Genomic DNA, 15669 nt, shown 5'->3' with positions numbered 1-15669 from the left:
CCAACTATGAGAAAGCAGGTGACAGGGAAACAAAGGGTTCTTGACTATCTCAGACTTCAGTAGCAGTGCCCAAAACATTGCTAGATTAAAAACTTTTCTTGTGGGGGTAAAAAAGTTAAAGCCATTGGGAGTCTTTTCAGTAATCATAGAAAACTTACCAGCAATAACTGAAAAAGCAATTCTTATTTCTCAGAACTTCAGTATGCTTTCACTTAGTTGTCAGTGTAATGATAATTAGGTAATGTGGAAGTTTCCTAGTCTTAATATTTTTCCTGAGACTTAATTGAGCATGATTATACAAGTAAATCCATACCTTAGAATTCATTTAAAGAGCATTACACTACAGTTTAAAACCTGACATTTTTAACTGTAAACTCGGTTCAGTTGCTTATGTTTACTTTCCTTGTCACTAGCCACAAGAGTGTAAGACCACCTTGCTGAAGTTAGTTCCTGGCTCTCTGGCACACTGGCCTGCACACAGGCAGTAGCGTTCTGTAGACACTGGCTGTGTTTAATCCCAATCAAAAACTATACCACTGGTTTTGCCAACTTCAGTGCCTTTTATGAGTTATTCTTAATTTTCCTGAATTTAGATTTTGAGATTGTACAATGCAACTAAATGGGTATTAAGATTCTCTTTTGTTCCTGAAAGTTCTGGCTGGACTTGGTGGTACACACCTTTAATCCCAGCACTCAGGAGGCAGAAGCAGGTAGGTCTTTGTGAGTTTTGAGGACAGCCAGGACTACAGATAGAGACCTTACCTCAAAAAAAAAAAAAAAAAAAAAAAATTCTGAGTTGAGATGTTTAGGATTTCTTAAAGCTTATTTTAATGTGACAAATGAGTCAGAAATACTACAATTGAGATTTAGGACTTTGGATTCAAAGTTTATTACATGAAGGGTTTTCATTCCCCTGTGTAAGCAACTCAATATAGTGACCTGAAAACAATACAGTTCTAAAAGGATTATCTTTGTTCTCAAAAGAAACAAAAACCCATACATTATATATCCAGCTATGATCTTATTTTCTTACCATTTTGTCCCGTTTTCTTTTTTTTTTTTGTATTTTTTATTTATTTTTTTTACAAAAGTTTGTTACAATGTACAACAGGCTCCAGGATAACACTTCATTTTAACTATAGGTGGCAATGATGTTATAGTAGGGGATCCAGATGTTTAACAGGCTCCTGGATAACACTTCATTCTAGCTGTAGATGGCAAAGATGTTATGGCAGGGAATCCAGATGTTTAAATAGGAATGGAAGAGGGTCACCATCATCTCAGATATGAGGAACAGCTTACTTTTTGCCAGATTTCTTAATTCTACCTGTGGCCAGGGGTCCCTTCCCCGCGGCCTTGGCTTTTAGCTCCTTGAGTTTCTTCTGCTCCTCTTTTTGTTTCTGCTTTTTTTGAAAGCCTTATCTTCCTCGTCCATTTCCTTGGCCTGCTTCTTGGGCTGTTTCAGGGGCTTCTTTTTGCCACCTTCCCGGCCCAACATGGCGCCTCCAGACACCCCCTTCTCCAGACCCTGTTTTCTTCTTGTTGTTGGCCGATACTCAAATAAAAATTGAAGTACTAGCTTTGTGCTCACTTCACAGACTACAGGTTTACAAGCGTGGAGGTCAGATTTTACTTCTGTAGGTTGCAGGGATCCAACTCAGGTCATTGGATGTGACAATTTTACATGCTGAGCCATAAGCTTTAAGCCACCGTTGGACTGTTTTTCCACTAGTGTGTAGTATGATACCTGTTAGTAACACCTGATAATTCTATGTCATTAAGCACTGTTTTATCATTTTTATACAATGCTTTCAGAAAGATCACTTAATGGGCAGAATTCCTTTTGAAAACTTTAAGCAGTATTTTCATGGGAAAGTACATTAATCTGTGTATCACATTGATATTTGTGAAATAGTCTTCTGTTGACTCAATGGCCTTGAACTGAACAAGTTTACTTGCTGGTTTTTCGTTCATTCTAACATAGTTGATACCATTTGATTATGGAAGTGGGAAGTGGTAGGAAACTAATCTTTTTATTAAACAACCATTAGTTTGTAATGTGTGATGGAGTGTGTAAAGCATCTTTCCTGAAGTGGCATGGTATGGATGAACTTTGTAATAGAGACAACAGAAATCCCTAGTGTTCATTTCTAGAGAAGAGCAGAGTACAGTGTTGTTGAAAATTAGTGCTTGCTGCACTGTGGCAGGGACCAATACCAGATGCTATTGATTTTTGCTGTTTTCAGAGGAAGTAGTTAGGACTTTGCTTCCTGAGTTGGACCTTGCTCACTGGGCTATTGACACACACACTTGTTATGTCAAAATCTAGTCATTTTCTATATTTTTATTCTAGTCATTTCAGTATCTCTTATTTGTCTCATTGAAACCACTGAAATGAAGTAAAACACAATAGTCAAGAAGAATCAATGCCATTTAGTGGCACACCACTTGGTCAGTGTTTCAGAAATCATTAAACATCTGTCCCAAACCAAGGCATGTGGTCTCCGTACCCGGCACCACAGAAGCATTTGCCATCACAGCTATTGGGCCTCTTGGTGGGCACCCACTCCTGCCCAGTGTTCATAGCACGTGTAGGTATAGACCATAAGAAAACTAAAAATTATAAAAAGTTTCATATTTTGAAAACAGGTTATTCCCAGAACTTACTGAGCTCTTAAACTGAGCCTAATGCTGCATTCTGGTTATAACTTTACAAACTCTAGAAACTCAGCTCTGCGAGGTTGGCTTCAAATTTAATAATTAGTATGGTCATTTTTGGGCTTGAGCTGTACTTCATTTCAATGTTTTCCTGAGACAAATGAGAAATAACAGTATAATTTTAAAGTCAGAAAATTAGATTTTGACATAGCATTGTGTGTATTAACAGCCCCAGCACACAATGCCTGACTCAGGAGCATTTGGAATCTATTGGATCACTGGTATCATGACCAACCAACAAACTTGTGCAGGCCTTAGTTTCTTGTTCCTGCTTTTCAGTATGTCTTATGTCATTCTCTGCTATCACTTTGCAGTGTGATTTTTTTGACCACTGATAAGAATTGGGATCTGAAGGGACAGGGCAACTGACTAGGGGCCGTCCGTGCTGTCAGCTTGCAGGATCATTGCTATGAGTGATCACTGTCTTTACAGATGACTGTCAGCCTCCAAGAAAGATGACACATTATATATACTAGGGGCTGGCCTTACCTCATAGCTAAGGCTTGTTCCTAAAATACTACCAGTCCTTGAAGGTTATGGAGGCTGTACCATGTGGGGATACTCGTAGTACACTAACCCCAAGCAAGTCATTATCTCCCTGTGAAATGCTTTTACATTCCCAGAAGGTCAAGTAGTAGCCTTGAGCTTTGCATTTAGAAGTTGACAGCCTGGCATGCATGTTCCAACTACTTCTACAAAGTGGAATGTAGGTAGCCAAGGTTACTTCCAAGTGACACCTCTCAGGCCTAGTGTTGAACAGGAAGCATTGTACCTTCTATGGGAGGTAGTCCTCCAAGCAGGATACCTGGGATCAGCCCTGGGATAGAAGATACTGAGAAAGGGTTTCTAATTATATCGTTTAAAAAAAAAAAAACAAACAACAAAGAAGTAAAATTTTATTACATACTTGTTTCCAAACAGGACAGAGAGATGGGTCAAATATTTCAACTCATTGTATTGATTACAGAAAATACTCACAACCACTTCATAGAAACTGTATAGGGATTTTTTGGGGACAGGTATGGTAGTATATATCTACAATCCCAACACTCTAAAGACTGAGAAGGGTCTCAAGTTTGAGGCCAGCCTGGGCAACAGTAAGATCCTGTCTCAAATATGCAAAAACAAAAAACACATACACACAAACCAGTTTCTTCTACGTTATCAGACTCTCTGGAGTAAACAAACACATCATTTCTAAATAACTTAACCTACAAGCCCAAAGGTTTACAGTAACCAGTAGCACTCTAGAATATTTTCTTTAAGACTTGGTTTTTCTACATAGCTCAGGCTAGCAAGAAACTTAGGATCCTACCTTGGCCTCCCAAGTGCTAGAATTACAAGCACATGCCACCTAAATCTTGTCAGTCTGGGCTATTTCACTGCCTCCAAACATCTTCTTACAGGGCTGTCATGTATTTGCCATTTACAGACCACAGCCTTTTTGTAATGCCACTTCTTCCATGGCTTGTAGTCTACCTTATAGGATGCCAGTCCCTTAGCCCTTCAAGATGCAATAGACACAGAATCTCTTAATTGAGCTGACAAGTGAGTTTACAAAGTAAGAACTCATGTGAGGAAAATATCTGATAAATATTTAAGCAACAAAAGTTCCTAGATTATAGGATATGAAACAATGAGTTGCAGACAACCACTATACTGCCTGACAGGTTTTCTGCCAGAGCCTATGGGTTGTTGAGTTGATCTGCTGTAATCACCTGATAAAACACAGTCAGGCCACTTCAGTCCTCATGATTATGTCTGCCTTCTGCCCCAGAAGGTTCCTGTACCTTGTAGAGCTGTGCCAGTGGTAGTGCTAAGGTAGGAAGCTTTCAGAAAGACCATCTAACCCATAAGTTGCTTTCTGCAGCCCAGACCAGAAATGAGCACCCAAATGTGACATTCAGATATCCTCTTCCTGGAGACAACATGAAGCCACAGCACAATCTGGACAGGGAAGGGAAGGCTGCAGCCAGGCCACCAGCAGAGGAGGGTGCAGTCCTGCAGGCAGCCTCAGGACCGAGTAATCTTGTCTGGGGGCATGAACCCAGTGTCCCCAAGGGTCCTGAGTGCAACACGACCGTTGGGTCGGATCACCAGGTGGGTGATGCTCCCGTTGTTGAGGGACAGGCGGAGCCAACCTTCTGGGGGAAACTGCAGTGCTCTGGGGAGAGAGAGATGATACTAGCAAAAAGCTCAGGCTGGTGAAGTACTGCTCTTGGTTCAGGCAGCTGACAGTCTTTTGGAGTAGGTATGTTCAGCTGGGCCAGTAACTGAAGCCATACTGTCTTCAAGGAAAAGATTCTCATTGGAAAGGTCCTAATAGTACACTAAGTAAAAATCTGACCCGTGGGGACAAGGCTTCAACCCAATTAAGTCAGAAATGTACTTAGAGTTAATGATATCAAGGCTGTTTTGCACTGTAACAAGAAGCATCCAAATTAGGAGAGAAATATTTCTGACAGGACTTGGCTGGTCTCCCAGGATAGAGGTATAATGCATGACCCTGACAGGATTTTCCTTTTGAAGGGCACAAGTATTGGGGCTGGAGAGATCAACAGTTAAGAGCACTTGCTTACTCTTCTAGAGGACTAGAGTTCAATTCCCAGGACCTATGTTGGGCAGCTCACAACTTCTAATGCCTCCAGCTCCAAGGAATCCTTTTTCTGGCCTCTAAGGGCACCTACACACACACACACACACACGAGTATTTGCTGAACATTTTGGTGTTGTCGCTGCCATTTTCTAGTAATGGAATGTGCTCTATCCTCAGGAATTAGTCTGAATTGAGTTCAACTTAGTCTACCAACACGTGTGACATTTCCTGCTAGTAGGCTTGTCAATTTTAAATTGTAAATATGTAAAAACCCTGTGATGTGTTCTGGCTAATACTGAAAAGGGACATGGGAAATCCCACCCCAACCCCTGGTTTTTAAAGATAGAATTTTATATAACTCAAACTCACACTCGGCCTATTTTTCCCCCCAATTTTTTGAGATAGGGTTTCTCTGTTAATAGTCCTAACTGTCCTGGAATGCACTCTGTAGACCAGGCTGGCTTTGAACTCACAGAGATCCATTGCCTCTGCCTCCTGAGTGCTGGGGTTAAAGGAGTGCACCATCACTGCCCAGCCACACTGGGTTTCTGTGCTGCTGGAGACAAACCAAGGTCTTTGTACATGCTAGGCAAGCACTCGACAAGACGCTACATCTCTAGCCCAGTCTGCTAGAACACGGTATACTTTGTGGTGGCTTGCTGCTTAAAAAGAGCTTCTAGAGGGCTGGAGAGATGGCTCAGAGGTTAAGAGCATTGCCTGCTCTTCCCAAGGTCCTGAGTTCAGTTCCCGACAACCACATGGTGACTCACAACCATCTGTAATGAGGTCTGGTGCCCCCTTCTGACCTACAGGCATACACACAGACAGAATATTGTATACCTAATAAATATTTTTTTTAAAAAAAGAGCTTCTAGATCCTCAAGGGACTGTACAGATTTTTCACATAAACAGGTTTCATTTGTTTTATTTGAGACAGTATCACTGCAACCCCTGGCTCACCTGGAACTTGCTATAAATAGAACCAGCCTAGAATTCACAGAAATCCACCTGCCTCTGCTTTCCAAGTGCTGATATTAAGCTATGTGCCACCACACCCAGGTCATAAATGGGTTACTTTAAGAGATCACTATAATCCTGGCTAGCCTGTAATTCACAAAGATCTGCCTATTCCCTAAATGCTGGGATTAAAGGATTGAAAATGTGTGCCATATCTGATACAAAGTATAGTTTTAAACAATAAAGTAGACCCATAAGATGGCTCAACTTGGGCAAAGGCCCTTGCTGTGCAAGCCTGGAACCTTGAGTTCAGCCTCTGGAACCTACATAAAGATAGAAGAAAGGAGAAGTAACTCCACAAAGTTGTCCTTGACCTCTACACAAGTTCTATGGCACACATAAAATAACATTTTTTAAATATTAAAGCAGTTTTTCTTTGTGATGAGGATCAAATCCAGGCTCCTATATATTCCAGATAAGCTATTTATATTACACCACACCTCAGCCCACACTACTATGTAGTCTTAGTGTTACCCTTCACAACTCAGGATGATCACTCCTGAATAGGACCTGGTACTACTGCCGAGCTGCTTTCTGCATTTTCAACATTGTCAGTTATCAGGGGCTGACACAGAATAATGAGGTAAAAAATAAATGGGGCACTCCTGGCTTGTTCACATGTTGAGTGTTTATCCTGATAAGCAGTTGGGACCACATCATCCTAGAAGCACTTGCTCTTATTAGAGAATATAAACAAATCACCTGTCCACCACACCATCCTCCTTCCTACTAACAGTTCTCAGTCTGATATGGAGCTCCTGGAGCCTAGTAGGGACTCCCAGCTTTTCAGCACAACCTTGTAATTTCTTGGGACTGATGCTTACCTATCTGACCATGAGGTTCCCTAGCCATCCCTGGACTGCTGGTCAGCTTGTGATGGGAACATACATCATGGTAAACGTGACAATCCAAGAATAGGGAGCAGGCTACTTACTACCTTGGCACACAGAAAAGTGACTAAAACGGGCATGCAGGGAAACAGCATGAGCCTGTTACAGAAAGTGAAGAAAATTTCAAAAACAAAGTAAACTGAGCAGCAAACAATCACAGGTCATGATTACACACATGTACAGGACTAGCAGACAAGTATCCTGACCCACAAGGTGCCCACACTGTTCACAAACACAAACATGGAGAAAGATGGTACTTAATAGAGAAGTTCTGATACCAACAGGACAAAGGAAATAAAATCTCAGAATAAGTCTACTGCTGACTGCTACTGGCAGCATCCAGCAACAGGCAGCTGGAACAAGTGTTTGGAAAACAGGACTCTTGAATGGTCCCTAAACATTCACCATTCTCAAAAGGCTGCGGACACCAGAACACAGCTCCCTGACCATATACACTGTCAAGGCCAGTTTCACTGGGGGTTTACTAATAAAGGAAGGTGAAACAGGCATTCTATAGACAATTAATCTAGCTTCACCAATATTCCCTTCAAGTCAAGACAGAAGAAGCTCCTAGGCTGCAGAAACGCAAGGCCAGGAAAGATGGGTGCTAACACAGTGAATTAGACATGGCACTTACCTGCAAACAATATAGCGGATGACATTGGCATGGCATATGAAGATCTCATAACTGTCCTCCTCCTGCTTGGCATCAGCTCGGTGGATGTAGTTCCTGAAGGCAGCCTCAATCCGGGCTCCATCTTCATAATACTGCTAGGAGTAGACCAAGGAGTTGTCAGTGTAGAAGCAGACAAGGCTAAGGACAGGCCTTGCCCTAATCCAGTGGCACAAGGAATGGCATTTTTACCACAGCCTCTGGCTTCCAGTGAGAGACAGGTGGATCCGGTTCAATAGGGGCACCTTCCCGTAGCAGGTCTGTGCTGACTCTGGAGACACCTGGAAAAGAGCTGATCCCTGTTCAGCAATGTATCCCCAAGAGTGAATTTATACCCTCCACATGGTAGACAACCAACACTCACCTGGCAGGTGTTTACTGATGATGTCTGTGGTCTCTACAGCACGGGTCATGGAGGAATGAACAATTTTATTAAACTTTAATCCCAGGCTTGCAAGTCGGAGCCCTGTAAGTTCAGCCTGTTCCCGACCTTGAAAGAAAAATAACTGAAAGTCATATACCAGTGACGTGCCATCAAGCACCACTGAAGACATTGTCCTATAATAGACTTAACCAGGGAGCAAAGAAACAATCAGTTGTCCTCAACCCCAAGGAAAAATGCACCTGATAAGCAGCAATGAGTTAACTTATAAGCAGTGGAATGTGAACCCTTTGCTGTTTCTCTTATTTTTACTCAGCTATGTTCAAAATAAAGTTCCAATTGGGAACATAATATATCTTACTGGTAGAACAACTGCCTAGTACGCAAGACCCTGGCTTCAATTTCCAGTACTGACTGGCGGAGAACAAAATCAAGTCTCATCATCACAGTGGCCTACTGTCTTGTGACAATTAGACACAATACGACAACACAATCTGCTAGAGAACACGGCTGGAGACATATTACCACCCAGCTTTGAATATGTGTACAAATGGGAAATATGCCATCCCAACAAAATGTTTAAGGCCAAGTGGTGGTGGTAAATGCCTTTAATCCCAGCACTCAGGAGGCACAGGCAGGCGGATCTCTGTGAGTTTGAGGGCAGAATGAGTGCCAGGACAGGCTCCAAAGGTACACAGAAAAACTCTGTCTCAAGAAAATAAAAAGTTTAAAATGTAAATGCACACTACCATGTATTCTAATGTTTCCACCTACTTGGGAAGCAAAGCAGGGGGATCAGGAATCCAGACCAGCCTAGATTACACAGTTGAGACTCTTGTCTCCATCACCACCAGGGCTGTAACAGGGAAAGAAGGGGAGAAGACCTATATTCCAATTTCAGCTGCTCTAACTTCAAGACCATTCAAGGAGTCCTACCTAATGGGGTCAGAGTGCGGTCCTTTTCCAGGGAGCCATCCACATGGTACTGGGAATGACGGATGAGGAATATGTGCCTTGTAGCCTTTGCCTTATAGTGGTCCAGCCTGGATGCCAGCTCTTCTTCTCCAGATTCCACGTTCCTCTTCTTCAGGTTAACGAGAGACAGTGGCTCTCGCCTAATTGTGAAAACATATCGTAATGACCTCTTGTCAAGACACCTTCCAGTACTTGGGAAAAGGACAGAGGGAAACTCAAGCCCAGGGAGATCAGCCTTACAGAGCATACCTGTACTCTTTACCAAAAGACCAGACAAAAGGAAAATGCAACAGTGGGCACAAGAGACATGTGAAGCCCAAGGTTCATGTTCTTGGCAAAGACGGGCTAGGGAGATGGCTCAGAGGTTAAAATGCTTGTTAAAGTACAAGCAGGAAGACTGGAGTTCAGAAGCCACATAAATATTGGTAGGCACAGTGGCCCACCTATAATTATAATTCCAGCCTCAGAAAGTGGAGACAGGATCCCCAGAAGAAGCTGACTAGTGAGACTATTCGTATTAGCAAGTTCTGGGTTTGACTGAGAGACCATGCCTTAAAGGATAATCTGGAAGCACGATCAAGAAGAATCTCGATATCTACTACCTCAGAGGTTCACACAGGCCTACACACATGTGATCTCACACACATGCATAAGAGAAGAAAAAAAGGAGAAACTCAGTAATGCTGCAGATATGCAGCCAGGTGACAAGAGGCTGTGAGCATATGAGTAGTTGCACTGGAGCAGAGCCTCGAACTGTATTATCTATATGGATCTACTAGTTATGGGGCTGTTTCACTCATTATTTACTCATTTTGTTGGTTTTGAGATGGTCTCTTAGCATAGCCCAGGCTGAGGTCACAGCAATCCTACTTCAGCCTTCCAAGTAGAAAGATTACAGGTATACACTAACATTCCTAATTTAAATGAAAAATACTAGAGTGGAGCCCTTGGCTGCACTTTCTCACAGTATAAATCTATAGTCCTAACAAGAAGCTGAGGTAGAAGGATCAGAAAAAGCTAGTTTGAGTTATATAATAAGTAAATCCCACACTCATAGATTTAATCAACCAGGTTTCAAAAATATTCAAAAACATTTGCACCAGTACCAAACAGGCCTTTTTTTTTTCTTGTGATTTTACCTCAAGGTATATAATTTAACAACTACCTACATGGCAAGTTTATTCAGTATGGTAAGTAATCCAGGGATAATTTAAAGTATACAGGAGAAAAACCTAGACATCTAGGTTATCTGCAAATATTACTCTTTTTTTTTTTTTTTTTTGGTTTTTCGAGACAGGGTTTCTCTGTGGCTTTGGAGCCTGTCCTGGAACTAGCTCTGTAGACCAGGCTGGTCTTGAACTCACAGAGATCCGCCTGCCTCTGCCTCCCGAGTGCTGGGATTAAAGGCATGCGCCACCATCGCCTGGCTCAAATACTACACTCTTAAACATACATAGATGTTGGTATGTTTAGAGATGCTGGAAGCAATCCCCCAGAATACAGAGGGACTACTATAATTAAATTAAATAAAAATAGAGCTCTTTTCTAGGTCACACTAAATCACTGGGGTAGTGGTCATCACAATGGTTGAGGACTGCAATTAGTGGACTTGGTATACAGGAGCTGAAGAAACTGAAGCTACTCAGTTAAATGTAGGAGGCAGGAGCCATGCATGGTGGTGAACACCTTTTATCCCAGCACTCAGAAGACAGAGGCAGGGAGATTTCCGAGTTCAAGGCCAGCCTGGTCTACAGAGTGAGTTCCAGAACAGCCAGGGCTACATGGAAAAACCCTGTCTCAAAAAACAAAAACAAATAATGTCTGTACAATAAAAGAACTTCTGGAAGCATCACAATCCCTGACTTCAAACTCTACTACAGAGCTACAATACTGAAAACAGCCTGGTATTGACATAAGAACAGACAGGAGGACCAATAGAACCAAATAGAAGACTCATCTTCAAACACCTGATTTTTGACAAGGAAGCAAAAGAAATCAAATGGAAAAATGAAAGCATATTTAACAAGTGGTGCTGGCATAACTGGATATCAACATGTAGAAGAATGAAAATAAGCCTATATCTATCACCATGCACAAAACTCAAGTCCAAATGGATCAAAGACCTCAACATAAAGCCAGCCACACTGAACCTTATAGAAGAGAAAGTGGAAAGTACACTTGAACACATTGGCACAGGGAACCACTAAATAGAACCCCAGCAGCACAGACACTGAGACAAACAATTAATAAATAGGACCTCCTGAAACTGAAAAGCTTCTGTAAATCTAAAGACATGGTCAACAAGACAAAATGACAGGCTAAGAATGGGAAAAAAATCTTCACTAATCCTACATCAGACAGAGGTCTGATCTCCAAAATATACAAAGAATTCAAGAAATTGGACACCAAAAGAACACATAATCTAATAAAAAAAAAATGCAGTACAGACCTAAACAGAGAACTCGCAACAAAGGAATCTAAAATGGCTGAAAGACACTTAAGGAAACGTTCAACATCCTAAGTTATCAGAGAAATGCAAATCAAAACAACTCTGAGATTCCATCTTACACCTGAAAGAATGGCCAAGATCAAGAACACTGACGACAACTTATGCTGGAGAGGTTGTGGGGAAAAGGGAACACTTCTGCATTGATGGTGGGAATGCAATCTGGTACAACCCCTTTGGATGTCAGTGTGGCGATTTCTCAGAAAATTAGGAAACAACCTTCCTCAAGACCCAGCAATACCACTTTTGGGTATATATCCAAAGGATGCTCAATCATGCCACAAGGACATGTGCTCAACTATGTTCATAGCAGCTTTGTTTGTCATAGCCAGAACCTAGAAACAACCTAAATGCCCCTCAACCAAAGAATGGATAAGAAAAATGTGGTACATTTACACAATGGAGTACTACACAGCAGAAAAAAATAACGACAGCTTGAATTTTGCAGGAAGATGGATGGAGCTAGAAAACATTATTTTGAGTGAGGTAACCCAGACACAGAAATACAATTATCACATGTACTTACTCAAGGTGGTTTTTATACATAAAGCAAAGAAAACCAGTCTACAAACCACAATCCCAGAGAACTTAGACAACAATGAGGACACTAAGAGAGACTTACATAGATATAATCTACATGGGAAGTACAAAGTAGAAAAAGACAAGATCTCCTGAGTTAATTGGGAGCATGGAGACCTTAGAGGAGGGTTAAAGGGGGTAGGGGAGAGGCAGGGAGGGGAGCAGAGAAAAATGTAGAGCTCAATAAATATAAAAAAAATAATAATAACGTAGGAGGCAGAAACAGCACAAGTCAAACCTGCCAAAATTACAACCATGATGGAAGAGGAAGGACTGAAGAGTGTGGGAGTGGCTCAAGCATTATCTGTACAGACTAAACTGTTAGTCCATACACTGCCAAGTCAAAGTCTTGCTGTGGATGCAGGAATGTGTCGGGCTGGATGGACCATACAGTTTGGAGACTTCTGTCAGAGAGGAAAACCCACGAGAAAAGAACCAAGTGGATATGCCCACTTCCTAGTCCCTTCCGGCAGTTGTTTTTCCATCTGTGATGCATCCTTCCCCCACCTAATATTCCCTGTACCGGTCCATGCACACTGCTGATGTGGCAAGCAAATAAATACGAAGCAAACTTTTTGTTTGTTGTTATTTTTCAAGACAGGGTTTCTCTATGCAACCCTTGCTATATGAAACAAATTTAAATAAGGCAACCTAATTCTTGGGTTTTTTTGTTTGTTTGTTTTCTTTTGTATTTTTAGATAGGTTCTCTCTACATATTTCATGCTGTCCTAGAATTCAGAGATCTGCTTGCCTCTGACTCCCAGTGCTGGGATTAAAGGCATGTGACACTATATATCAGGCATCCATGGGTAACCTAACTTTTAGTTCTACTTAATTCTAAGCACAGATTCTCTGTAAACAGCATGCTTGAAAACCTAATTTTCCGCAGGCTTCGGGAGAATCTGTGAGGACAAGCTGGGCTATATATCAAAACACTGACTGACTGACTGACTATACACACACACACACACACTAATCCTTTAGAAGATAAGTCCTTGGACACGGACCTTCGGGTGTACTGTCTCTGAACAAGGATTTCCCGACGAACTTATCCGGCCGGGTATAGGTACCCTCGCAGGGACGGATAGTCCAGGCACTGAGACCCTTTGGAGGACGCGTCGTCCTGGTACTGGGACTCTCAGAACCAGCCGTCCCAGTTCGTAGCAACTCTAGACCCACTCATACACACCCCTCAAGTGCACCGACATCTGCCCTACTGTGAAGGGTGAGGAACCAGGCCCGAGCTCCACCCTCCCGTCCCTGCACCTGTCCCAGTTGGAATCCCAGACGCCGGGCCCCGGACGCGAGGCTCCTGTCCAGGTCGGAGGCTCGGTCGCGCGCGCGTCTGCATCCCCGCCGCCGCGCGGCTTGCCCACCGCTACCGCGGAGAAGAGGACAGCGGCCGACCCACCCGCCAGACCGCAGGCCGCTAGCTGAAGCGCCTGCCGGAAAGCCATGCCTCAAACCGCGCGGCCAGACGGCAGTATGCCAGGGACACACTTCCGCATGTGCCTGCTTCCGGCTGGAGGAAGTTCCGCCCTTCTACCCTCATAGTGCAGGAAAGGCGGACTCGGGCGCCACCTACCGGTAGCCTCTATGTGGCAAGCATGGGTCCCCTTCCTTTGGTGGGTAAGTCCCCAGGGGATCAAAATCTGGTATTGGGTTTAGGTGAACTGAAAATCCTCAGGTTTTGCTCTTGCTGTAGATCTAGAGTTGTTGTTTTCTTTTATAATCCTTAAGTGTATGCATACTGTTCTTCAACGATCAACTTTCACCTCCAGAATTCGTTCCATTTACCTGCAATTATAAACCTGCATTAAACTATCAGCTCTCCATTCCCTACAGCTAGGCCCTGGCACCTTTCATTCTGCCTCCAAGTTTTACTGCCCTAATCCTAGCCCTAGACCGGACCAGGGCCTTCTGAGTAAGAAAGTAGTCCAACTGCCCTTTCAGGGCTGGCAGCTCTTAGCCGTATTGAGCCTGAGGCCAAGGGACCAGACTAGCAGGCCCAGAGACTTACTACCTTGGGCTTTAACCAGCAGCAGGCCTAGCACTTTGCAGCTATTATAATTTTCAGCTTTGACCAGCAGTGAGCAGCAGCAGGCATTTGGTAATATTACTGCTCCTGAACAAACCTCAAACCTCAGACAGTCTCAGGATCCTTGGCCTTTGGCAATGGCTAATACCACATTGCATTTCCACTGGCTGGAAAATGAGTATCAGCCCACTTATTTATAGAGAGAAAAGGGGTGTGACAGTTGTCCTGGTAGTCCTTCACCAATGTTCACAATAATCAGAGGCTTTCTGTACAGCCACCAAGGAAGAGTTCTCCCTCTGGCCTGGATGAAATCATTGCAAGGTCATCAGAGTTCACAACGCCCATCTTGCTCACAGTACTACTTTCCAGCATCAGTAGGTGCTGTCTAGAATGGTCATGATGGGAGCAAGTCTATAGCTAAGGTTGTGGTGGTCCACTGCAGCTGCAGAGGTGTCTGCACAGGTCCCAGAGTCAAAACAGCTGGCTGCCATGAAGGCAGTGTGACTAGTTGCCCATAAGAGGCTGCTTTCCTGGAATGACCTCTGCCACGCACACCAGAGCAGGACCTGTAAAATGTTTTAATCTTTCATAGAAAGTATCTATAGGGTATGTACAATAAAGGCTTAACAAAATTTCAATATGGAACTAACTAACGTTTATAGTATAGTTTTTATTTAAAGTGCTTACCTACTGCCTCAGTGTCCCATGGGGAGGTAGGTCCCTCTGATCTGTGTTCTAGGACTCCCAACAGACTGCTCTTCTGTGATTGGGTATCCTTTTCTGGTTTTGGTTGTTGTTATTTCCTTCTCAGATAGGCCTCACCATTCTATGTACCCTTGACTGGCTTGGAGCTTGCTATGTAACCCAAACTGGCTTCAAACTGACAAGAGATCCACCTGCCTTTTACCCCAGGTGTTAAAGGGATATTAAAGGGTTAAAGGCATGTGCCACCAAGCCTAGCTTATGTGGCTATTTTGAGCATTAAATTTATTTTGTATACAGGGTTCTGTTTTCATGTATGCCTGCAGTCTAGAAGATGGCAAAAGATCTCATAACAGATGGTTGCGAGCCACCATGTGGTGGCTGGGAACTGAACTCAGGACCTCTAGAAGAACAGCCACTGTTCTTAACCACTGAGCTATCTTTCCAGTCTGATCATTAAATTTTTGAAGCAATAAATCTGTTTTTTCAAGAAACTGCTTCTGTTACTGCACTCCTTCAATTACACATCACTGCAAAAAGCGGGGAGGCAATGGCATAATAAAGAGGGAGGTGCATGCTGAATTTGTGGTACC

The 15669-nt window shown here is 42.9% G+C and overlaps 1 protein-coding gene and 1 pseudogene across 2 annotated transcripts; both read right to left on the bottom strand.

Moving 5' to 3' along the window:
• Positions 1-872: 872 nt before the first annotated feature.
• LOC121445761 lies at positions 873-3464 on the bottom strand (annotated as a pseudogene).
• A 132-nt stretch (positions 3465-3596) lies between these two features.
• Positions 3597-13845, bottom strand: Pgam5 (PGAM family member 5, mitochondrial serine/threonine protein phosphatase). Of its 2 annotated transcripts, none has more exons than XM_041647895.1 (6): positions 13603-13845; positions 9213-9391; positions 8259-8384; positions 8087-8175; positions 7859-7992; positions 3597-4882 (listed from the first exon to the last, which is right to left on the bottom strand). In XM_041647895.1, exons 1-6 carry the CDS (start codon positions 13791-13793, stop codon positions 4732-4734), a joined length of 870 nt encoding a protein of 289 aa, XP_041503829.1. In that variant the 5' UTR covers positions 13794-13845; the 3' UTR covers positions 3597-4731. The 2 variants fall into 2 exon arrangements, with proteins under 2 accessions (XP_041503829.1, XP_041503835.1); XM_041647901.1 differs by having other exon boundaries at positions 7859-7989.
• Between the last annotated feature and the right edge of the window lie 1824 nt (positions 13846-15669).

The sequence above is a fragment of the Microtus oregoni genome, unplaced genomic scaffold (genome assembly GCF_018167655.1).
Source record: "Microtus oregoni isolate MIOR12 unplaced genomic scaffold, Mior012 000003F_ref0000135, whole genome shotgun sequence".
NCBI lineage: Eukaryota > Metazoa > Chordata > Mammalia > Rodentia > Cricetidae > Microtus > Microtus oregoni.
This window is presented reverse-complemented; position numbering and strand designations above follow the sequence as displayed.

Bases quoted from the DNA above. Each gene is read 5' to 3' on its own strand.
- Pgam5 (XM_041647895.1), bottom strand. From the start codon at position 13,793: ATGGCTTTCCGGCAGGCGCTTCAGCTAGCGGCCTGCGGTCTGGCGGGT. The intron at 8,385-9,212 runs GTAGGACTCCTT...TTTTCTTTCAAG, and splicing joins CCGCACTCTGACCCCATTAG to GTCGGGAACAGGCTGAACTT. The intron at 8,176-8,258 runs GTGAGTGTTGGT...GCTCTTTTCCAG, and splicing joins CATCAGTAAACACCTGCCAG to GTGTCTCCAGAGTCAGCACA.